Genomic DNA, 11009 nt, shown 5'->3' with positions numbered 1-11009 from the left:
CAGTAGCCCTTGCAGAATTATTTAGTCTGTGATCTATCAGATGTGTGTCATTGATGTCACTTTGATCGATTGTCTATTTTCGTACGAAATGTTGTAAAATTTTGTAAAAAACGCCGATCGAGCAATTTGAGCAGGAAGAAGAAATACCACTCATTAATACTTATTATGTTGCTCACTATACACAACCTGCCGCCCCGTGTATGTAGCATTATTTTTCTGATATTTATTGCCCGTTTTGTACATGAAATTCATCGATAACCCTGCATAATGTTTTAGATGCGGTATGGGGACGTAAAATCTCTTATCGTCTCGAAATGCGGGTTCAAAGACATAATATTGGATAATTTGATCAACGAGGGTCGAGGGACCAAGCAGGTGACCGTTGGTTTGGCCGCAGAGGAAGACGCTGCGATGCTGGTCCGACAGATCAACGGCCTGTACGTGGAGGGAAAGCAGTTGTATGTGGAAGACGTGCGACAGAAAAATGTAAGATGTCTAGCAAAATAATGCCCATTTGTTTGTAATAGGTATAGAAACCTAGATTTTAATATGCCCACAATATTAATGGATACAAGATAATGTATGTGAGAACTTTGTAATATGAGTTAATTACTAATTAAAGTAACATGTGAGTACTAGAACAATGACATTAAGGCTTTAAACTTTAATGGCAATTTAATACAATGTAGGACCAAGTTCATAAAAATATAGTAAAAAAAACCATCATATTTGGCCCTAAAGCCCATAACAGTACACAGGCCACAATATTTTCTTATTCTCGTTTCAGCAATCCCAACAACCGTATCGTCAAACTCAAGACGAGAGCAGTTACTCTGGCTCTCAAAGAGGTACTAATCAGTCATCCAGTTATACAGCCCCAGGGAATGGTCCCCAGCTTTATAGCGGTCAGCAAATGTACATGAATCAGATGCCAGGGTTCCCAGGGCAGTCGGACCCCATGACGATGCCAATGATGCCTTTCATGGGCGGGATGGGAGGCATGATGTACGTGCCACCAGGACAGGTCAGTTTTGCTTTTGATTTTACTTCCATGGATTTAGAAAGAAAGAAAAAAATTTTTTATTCAAAAATCCTTACTTACTAATATTTAACTTACACGCTCGTTGATTGAACATAGTGTTTTAAAATGACATTTAGTATGGAAATGTCATTTTAAAACAGTGTTTAACAACTGTGTAACTTTTTATTATTAAGGGGGTAAGAATACAACAGAGATCAGTGTACATAACTTATTTAATTTTGAACCAAAATGGCAGCCACTCAGCATGTGCTATGCTCTAGGTTAGGACCTAGAACATAACGCTGGTATTCTGTGGCAGCCATTTCTATCTGTTCAAAATGTAACACATTGTGTGTAAGTGACAACTTTATTTGCCAATTTAACAACTAAAAAGTTCCAAAAGGGACACCTGCTCAGTATATTCTTGACTGCCAGGTACATTGCTGATGCACTAATATATTGAGTGTCAGCACTATGAAGACTTCATAATGCTACACCAGCCAGTCAGATCTAGACTTCATAATGCCACACCAGCCAGTAAGGCTCCAGGGAACAAAGTTGGATATTAAAAGTCATTTTGAAAGCCTTTTTTATTCTTGTAGTAAATCTGGCTAAACAGTATTTAGACTGGTAGCTTTTACAAAACTTCAGATGTCTAGCATGTGTGACAGTAGGGCAATAGCCCTGGCCATGAAATGACATGGCTTTCACATGACTGGAATACTGGTGCTGCTAAAAGTGTACAGCCAACTGCTTGTCAGCAGTTAAAGATCATTGTAATTTCCTCAGTAATAATATTCCACACAGGTTCTACGCCATTCCACACAGGCATAAGCCACCTTTAGGCGGTTATCACACTGCCCCGCGCTCCGCCGCGGAGCGCGGGGCGACAGATTTAATCATTGTATGCAAGTACCTCAGTTTGTATAGAAAACACGCGCGGCACTTCACACTGACAACGCGTCCGCGCGCCTGATTTTTTATATGAAAATCAGTGTGATAACCGCCTTACTATGTAAGGGATGAATGAATACAACTGCTGGACTCAGCCAATGCCAATACATAATATTATAGCTATAAGTAATTAAAAGTGAAAACTCATTGTCGCAAAAACAATCACTGTGAATTTGTACACACTAGGGTGCATCAATGTACGTTACACTGCATGCCTAACTGTCCAATGGACAAGGCGTTTCTTTAGGCGCCTGATTCACAGCGAGGGGTCTAGAGGACAGAGATCGGCGGTCCGTGTTGCCGTGTGTATTGTAAGGCCCGCCATATACGGACAGCTTGAAGCAGGTAGTATCGACGGCTTCAAGCTGCGACTGCATAGCAAACTACTGTATTATTCGTACACAATACAGTTGTGACTGCTTTGCGCGGTTGGCAGCACTGAAATTTCATCGTGCTGTCAAGCAGTTGCCAGGCATACACAGACTGCTCGAACTGTCTACTGCTCTCGCGCAGTTACCTTCGCCTGCGCTCTTCATTCCACGTCGCACGCGCTTGTGTCTTGTTGAGCAGTTAATACCAACTGTTGATCAATGGCAGCTTTAAGCTGATCTATGACTGCAAGAGCGTTACGTGTATGTTCATCACGAACTGTCCATGTATGGCGGGTCTGTCTAACCAACACAGACATTGTGCGTAACTACATAATGTGATCGCGTAGTCAGAGATTGCATTTACTTTCGGAGTACATTCCTTTTTTCCTTGAGTCACTTTAGGCATAGGCCCGGTTTCCACCAAAGCGGAGAGGAGACGAGACGAGCGGATAGGAGACGAAACGAGAGGAGAAAATGTGAGCTGTGCTTCAGGTGTCAGTTTTTTGCTGTCTTCTAGAGATGGGTTTGTAGCCAGCTAGTTTGGATAATAACTGATTATTATCTATTAATAGCCATTAATAGCCATCCATTGGCTAGTAACCCTGCTATTAATAGTTTCTTACGTTTTTTCTTCCACCTTTAAAATCAAATCAATATTAAAATCAAATATTACTCAAAGAAACAAAAAAGAACTAAAATATTAAAAAACATCAATGTAATTTATATAAACGACATTGTAGTTAAAAAAGAATCTAAATATATAAAAGGAGAAACTGACTGACTTAGTGACAGATCAACGCACAGCCTAAACGGCTAAACGTAGGCACTTGAAATTTGGAAGGGAGTAAGGGACGTAGCTTAAATACCGTAGAGGTGCACTAAGAAAGGAATTACCGAAATTCCCAAGCGAACGGGAATTAGCGGGAAAATCCTTTTGTATGAAAAATATAAACCGCTTAAGTCAGACGCTTGAAATTTGGCATGTAGGTACATTAGTAAACTTAAAGCTTAGTTACAACAAGGAATTCCCGAAATTCCCACGGGAACGGGAATTAGCGGGAAAATCCTTTTGTATGAAAAATCTAAACCGCTTAAGTCAGACGCTTGAAATTTGGCAGGTAGGTGCGCGTAAGATAGATGAAGGGGTAAAACGGGATCCACGCGTACGAAGTCGCGGGCGGCCGTTAGTGCTTAATAACAGGCGATACTAAAAAAATACATAAAATACCCAGAAAATGTCAATAAATAGTAAAAACTCACATATTTTTTGACTTTTTTTGTCGATAAAAATAGGTTTAGTAGTTCCGCCTATTTTCATATGTGCACTTTCTCAAGACTCATACTGTACTAGCGGCCGCCCGCGACTTCGTACGCGAGGATCCCGTTTTACCCCCTTCATCTATCTTACGCGGTTTAGATTTTTTCATACAAATGTTTTTTATCGCTAACTCCCGTTCCCGTGGGAATTTTGCAATATCCTGTTGTAACTAATTTACTAAGGTACCTGCATGCCAAATTTCAAGCGTCTATCTTACATGGTTTAGATTTTTCATACAAAAGGATTTTCCGGCTAATTCCCGCGCCCGTGGGAATTTCGGGTATTCCTTTCTTAATGCACCTCTACGGTACCTAAGCTACGTCCCTTCCAAATTTCAAGTGCTAAATTTGTAAACTATGAAGGGATATGTTTAATCATTAGTATAACATTAATAGCAGGGTTACCATCTGAAATCGGCTATTATTGGCTATTAATGGCTAATAACTGCTTTTAATCCGTTATTAGCCAATTGCTATTAATCGGATTATTAGCACTTACCCATCTCTACTTTCTACAAATCGTCTGACGCCTTCGAGTGTGCGACGTAGGAGTAGAAGACAGCGGGGAAAGATAGGAGTTCGCGAGGCACTCTGCCTTGGTGGAAACTGGGCCATACACAGGGTTTGGCGCGAAATTTAAAGTAGAGATTGATTATCTGGGCGCATTTTGCGTTATGCAAAGATGCAAACTCCCACATTGCTCCTTCCCTAAGTGCTCTGCTGCACAGTTGGCTAATGAATTGATGCCATAATGTGCTGAAAGTACCCTAAGTAAAAATTCACACGCTTCTGTGTGATCTTTGATCGGAATTATGCGGTTGCGCGTTTGACTTGAGCTCTAGATTTTAGACCACTTTCTGTAGGACCAGGTCAGTGCCTTATTTAATTCATTAAACATTGGGTCTGGATTCCTAAAGGCATATACCGTTTCATTCCAAAATGGCATATTTTTTATTTATCCTCCTTTGGGAATCATGTGATCTGGTGACTTGCAAAGCCAAACGTGTTTTGACGCTTGCTATCAACGTCAAACTCTGGAGCAATTTGCACATTAAGACGGCCGCTAATGAGATCGTCTTTTGGATACTGGTAAGTTTGTATAATTTTATCATGTTGTACGACATCTTCCACAGAACTCCTATATGGACTACGCTGGGCAAACGCAACAGCTTCCATTATCAGCTACCCAGTACACCCCAATGTCTGGCGAACAAGCTCAGACAGGGTCTGGGTCTGGCTACCATAACTACACTGACGACAAGTGGTCTCGTGACCGTCGCGCTCAACAGGGTACTTCCCAAGAGAATAGGAATCAATCCAGCTATAAATCTGACAGCAGACAACAATTCCGAGACAACAACACCTCGAGACGCCGTAGCAGATCCCCGCGAGATAATCGTGACAGATCCAGGGGCAGCCCTAAACGGGGAAGGTATGATGAAGGTGACTTCCGTTCGCAATCCAACCGCGACTCTCAGAGATATACACCCGATCGCGCAGAGACTTACACTTCTCAAAACTATGATAGGAGTCAGAAACAACCCTCCTTTAACAACGACCCTGTAACTTCGAACAAACCACCGCTCTTGAGCACTCCGGCTCAGAATCGGTGGAACAGTGGACAACAGTTCAATCATGACTCCAGTGGAGACAGGTCTCAAAATTGGAACAAAAATCAGACAAGTTCTAATGATGAAAAATCTAATTATCGCAAACATATGGAATCGAAACAAAACCAATCCAAAGGTGTTTGGAAAAATCCGATGCAAACTTCTTGGGGCCGGCAAGACGCAGCTACTTCTAGGGAAGAAATACAATCACAACCATCACAATTTAAATGGACAAATCCAAACACGGGTAAGGGTCAAACGAATAGTGGTGGGCCTGTTGAGCAAAGGCAGTCCTTACTGGGAAATCCACCACAAAGAAGTTGGGAACCTAATAAGAATGCACCCAAGCCAAGTAATGTCACCAATTACCCAAAGCAAAAACCTCAAAAACCTGCAAAATCAAAGAAGAATAAGGGCAAGAAGAAAGGTGTGATGCCCACACTGAAGGATGACTCGATCCTGAGATATAGAGCGGCGGGTCAAATCGCAAATGAGATAGCGAAAGAGCACATAAATATTATATCAAAGGAGTTTTATTTGAAGAATCTGAGGAAATCGGTGCGATCCCGGTTGGAAGTACTTTTAGACGCGAATATTGGGATGCCACTGGATCAAATGATCAAAACATACCGAATGACGTTTCCGTCATATACGGATCGCGATTATTGCAAAGCTGTAGTGGAGCAGATACCAGCTGATGCGAGGGCGAAAATAGAGGCAACAGGTAAATTTATCTTTATATGCAGGGTTCCACGACGACTGGTCTTTTGCTGGCCATATCCAGACACCTTCCGCGACCTTCACCGGATCGCCTGTCTACTTAGTGTGGGGCCTGACGACACTACGTCTTCCGGCTCGTGGTCGCCACTCGGGAACTTGTCTGCCACAACGGCTCAGCTCTACGAGCTATGTGCCATGCCCACTGCCACTTGACGCGGTTGGACCGGTCGTCGTGGAAGTCCTTGGGTGGTGGTTGAAACAAACGAACTAATTAAATACAGGGTTATTTTAAAGAAGATTTAATGCTCTAACCGTCAAAGCATTAAATCTTCTTCTGTTATGTGGACAAATGATGCCGCATTGTGACTCAATCATGCTGAAGCTAACGTGCCATCCGAAGCATGGACACATTTATTTTCGGTCAGTCTGACTGACGCGTTACGCTTATCTCCTAGCTGGGTCTATGAGGGGCTCTCTACCGCGGTTTGTGCACTTAAACCACATAGAACAAATATTGTTATGTCTGGATGTGCCTTATTTTTACCCCAGGGAAATGGCCAGTCCATACCTAGGTTATATGGAGATCGGCCTATTAAAACCTGGGGTGCTCCTCTGCTGCCGCCTTATACGGCGGGACCCAACACACACATTTCGTGACGGGACTTTGGCCGCTGTGCTGGGGTAGTGTATCAGCCTCGACATTAATTTCCCTTGTAAGGCGTCAGTCAAACTGCACTAGGATTTTGGGTCTTGGCGTCTACGTGTTCACACTTCACAGTGCCACGCTTCGGCGAGTGAGTCGAAATGGTTAAGAACCACACGCGCAGTCACTATATCACTGTGAACGATACGAGTGGATCGAGCCACCCGCGCCCGTCTCACGAAGAGGCGGGAGCACTTTTTGATTAACACGCGCCCACGCTAGTCTCAACTAGCACGTTTCCCTCCACTCTGAAATAGGCCTAACATATAGGGGCCCTTGGAGGACACCTGTGGGGCTACTCCGAAAAAAGTTATCCGAAGTTTCGAATGTTGCCATCCCTCTCACTCGAAATCTAGATGCCAGCATGAGCGATGGTGACAGCTAGATCCGAAACTACGTTAACAGCGTCACGGAGTAGCCCTGCTTATCTTTCCGAGAATCGTGTATCCTAGCTGAAAACCCATGGTGGTAGGACCACAAAGCGTCCAGCGATTGTCCAATAGATAAGTTTAGTTTGTTAGTTAGATCTATGCAGCGTATCACTGTACTAGTATGGTGTTAAGCCCGCAAAGATCGCTCTTTTCAACGCAATACGAGTTTAATAGCGATTTTTTCTGATGGGTGACCATTTTATCAAGTGATTAATGACAATCGAATTGTAACAAGTACATCGCGTTCCACTTGATTCTATATCTTGATCTGGTACTAGCGTCTCACAGGCAGTCATCAAGATTGCAGAAGACGTTAACAAATCAAAAAACTGTAAAAATGTGAGACTTCTATGTATGTTTTTATTATATTGCAGGAGAAAACGTTGACGTTGCAAAATTGAATATTAATCAACCAACGGCGAGCAAAAATCAACCGGCGGCTAACAAAAATCAACCGGCGGCTAACAAAAATCAACCGAAGGCTAACAAAAAACCGGCGGCAAACAAAAATCAATCAGCTGTGAGCATAACTCAACCGGGAACGTTCCAGCCTCTAATGAATTTGCCGGTCCTGACAAACTTAAAGCCTCCGAATCCTTCGGAAAAGCTGCCCAAATATCCTCAAGGAGGTATGTGAATAATGTTTGTTACTGTGTTTTTAAACTTATGTTCTTACTATTAAGGTTCAAACTCAACTGAGAAAGATTATCAATTTGTGAGAGGTTTATGTGCAGACGACATTTCAGACTATTTTTTGTTGCAAATTCACCCTTATTAATGTTAATGATTTCAACTTTTATTTTTTCTGTGTTTTAGCTAACAAGATTTTCTAATTTTATTTTGTTTTTGCTTTCAGACAAACAAATATACAAAGGTAAGTAAGTCAAAATATAAAATTGGTTTGTAAAAATGTACAAATTATGAAATACCTAAGAATTCAATATACACAAATGCTGTAACGAGTAGACACACAATAATATTTTATTTATAACATATCTCTCCCACTATACACAGAAAACTAAAGAGTAAAGATATAATAAAAGGCTTCAAATTCAAAAAGATAATAACTTTGACATATGCATGAGCACACACAACTATGTATTGCTTTCTGGTGTCCATATTGAAGATAACTGCAATTAACTGCATTATTTCAGAACAAAAGAAGCTAAAGAAACTAGAACATGGGAAAGAGGATATTTATTCGCTGCCACAGCCGATGCAGAGGGTGCTGGACGAAGAACTACAGGCCCTCGTGGATATAGTAAGATATTTACATTTTATACTGTTCTAAAATCACCAAGATGTAATGTAAAATGCAGCCATGACTGGATTAAGGAATATATTAGCTTGTCCCTAGATGAGGAGTTCACTTTAGACTTAGACGGTTCAACTGGCAACTTTCATATAAACAAAATCTAAAATATCTAGTTGTTCAGACTAATTAAATTAGTTGCTTGCCCATTAGCTCTTGTTTACCCATATGATGATGTAAATTTAACTGTTAATTCTGGTACTAATTTAGTGATAACTAGCGGCCGCCCGCGACTTCGTACGCGTGGATCCCATTTTACCCCCTTAGGGGCGGAGTTTCGTAAAATCCTTTCTTAGCGAATGCCTACGTCATAACGTAGATGTTACGAGCTGAAAATTGGCATGCGGGTAGCCGCATGCCAATTTTCAGCTCGTTCCGTCCAGTGGTTTGGGTTGTGCGTTGATAGATCACTATGTCAGTCAGTCACCTTCGAGTTATATTTAGTGATAATATTATTTTTCAGTACAAGTCTATAGTGAAAACGGCAGACAATGAAAAGGAGCAAGCCCTCTGCGATCGCTTCAGTACCATCGGAGTGGATATTACGCGAAAGGTACGTTTATACATACCGAAGTAGTTGCAATCTATAAATACTTTTTCTTTCTTTCAATCTAAGGCAACGAAGATCTACCAGAAATCTTATTGTATTCAGTGTGGCAGGGCAATGGATTGCCATAGATAGAGCATAGACGATGATGATTGGACCACCACTGTTGGACATAGATGTAGCTTATTCTAAAGCCCGGTCTGTGAGCACATAGAATTTTGTCCAATGACCCCAAGCTACCCATCCTTATCGCTCGCGCGTAATTATATTGCTGTCGCGACTGTGCGACGGGCGCCCGCAGTGAGTGTGCGAGCGCGACAGCAACATAATTACGCGCGAGCGATAAGGATGGGTAGCTTGGGGTCATTGGACAAAATTCTACGTGCTCACGGACCAGGCTTTAGAATTCTTATTGCAAATTGTCTTTGCGTGTCTTTTAGTCAGACCTAGCAAGTGAAATCCAGTATGTCTTATAATCATTGCAATAACGTTCCAAGTAATGTGGTTAAAAGTCGCCCTGCATTGCCCGTTTTGTGGGTAGCATGCTTACCAACAAACTCGTGATATTCAACTGTATTCCGCAGGTGTTTAAATTGAACATTACGACACAAGTTCTATCAGTGTTATACTTATCAACAGACTGAAATTGGACCGTATTCCGCAGGTGTTAAAACTGAACGTCACGAAGCGTCTTCTATGCATCAACACGAACCTCGTCGTTCGAGTGTACATAAACGGAAAGCCGCCGAAAAAGCTGGAGGTGGAGGAATTCATGCGGAAGAATGGCGCCGTCAGCTGCAAGAAGTCTGTCAAAAGGGCGCCTATTTACGTCGCCACCNTGTTAACGAAGCGTTGAATGGCGCGCCCGGAGAGGCTTAGTTCAAACGATCATAGCAAATGTTTCGATAGGGATAGAGACATGCGATTTTTGGTTTTACAAAGATAATACGATAGAGAATAATACAAAGTAATAAAAACCACCTATTATAGGGGCATTTTTTTGAGAAATTGATCAAATAACCAAAAAAATACGAATTTTTAAGCAGATTTTTTTCAAAAAGTATCATTTTTTATTATTTGTTGGCACATTCTGGGTCTTTTATGTATTTTTTTAGTATCGCCTGTTATTTAGCATTATTACTGTTTTTATTTTATCAGGATATACCTCTTAGTTTAAAAGTTATTACGTTTTCTTTACGAGAAGTAATTGGATGAAAAAAAATTCTATAAAAAAATAAAAAAAATTCTCAAAAATTTTTTGACCTCTTTTTTGTCGATAAAAATAGGTCTAGTTTCACATATTTTCATATGTACACTTTAACGTGACTCACACTGTATTTAAGACCGCTATGGAATACCTGCCTTTTTTTTAAATTATAAAGATAATAACTTAAATACCTTTTAACAATATCTTCGAAATTATATGCAAGCGCATTGCTCACACAACATTATGTAATTTTTCCTAGTTTCCATATAGAAGAAATGTGCGATTAACTGCATTTTCAGAACAAAAGAAGCTAAAGAAACTAGAGCATGGGAAGGAGGATATTTACTCGCTGCCACAGCCGATGCAGCGGGTGCTGGACGAAGAACTACAGGCCCTCGTGGATATAGTAAGATATTTACATTCTTATACTGTTATAAAGCACCAGTGGCGGCGTAGCATGTGGTGGCACCCGGGGCGATCATCTCCTCCCCGTCATAAGTCCTAAGGCACCCCCTGGTACCCCCCAGGTTTTTGGTTTCCTACCGATTCGAAGATTGAAAGATAATCGCACCCCCCCCCGTATCATGACATAGACCGCAGATTTGCCATGCAGATGCGCCAGTGAGTACTAATCTTCGCGACTTTTGTCACCCCCTGATGCTTGGCACCCGGGGCGGACCGCCCCCACCGCCCCCCCCTTACGCCGCTACTGTAAAGCACCAAAAATCAAGATGTAATGTAATCTCCAGTACATTACGTGTAAAGTGTACCAGTCGACTGTTTGGTGTAGTGATACGAAACGCACTATTATGCCGA

General features: G+C 41.6%; 1 protein-coding gene across 1 annotated transcript; it reads left to right on the top strand.

The window, feature by feature from the left end:
- Positions 1-24: 24 nt before the first annotated feature.
- Positions 25-10599, top strand: LOC114357135 (uncharacterized; the record flags this gene model as incomplete). Its single annotated transcript, XM_028310618.1, has 10 exons — positions 25-198; positions 277-486; positions 788-1024; positions 4797-5997; positions 7502-7756; positions 7984-8001; positions 8282-8388; positions 8903-8992; positions 9651-9837; positions 10493-10599. Coding segments are annotated over exons 1-10 (2445 nt in total), but the record flags the coding sequence as incomplete, so codon positions are not given.
- Between the last annotated feature and the right edge of the window lie 410 nt (positions 10600-11009).

This window comes from Ostrinia furnacalis, unplaced genomic scaffold, assembly GCF_004193835.3.
Source record: "Ostrinia furnacalis isolate ACB-3 unplaced genomic scaffold, ASM419383v2 OfSCF3049, whole genome shotgun sequence".
Classification (NCBI taxonomy): Eukaryota; Metazoa; Arthropoda; class Insecta; order Lepidoptera; family Crambidae; genus Ostrinia; species Ostrinia furnacalis.
Note: the sequence above shows the minus strand (reverse complement) of the source record. Positions and strands in the feature narration are given on the sequence as shown.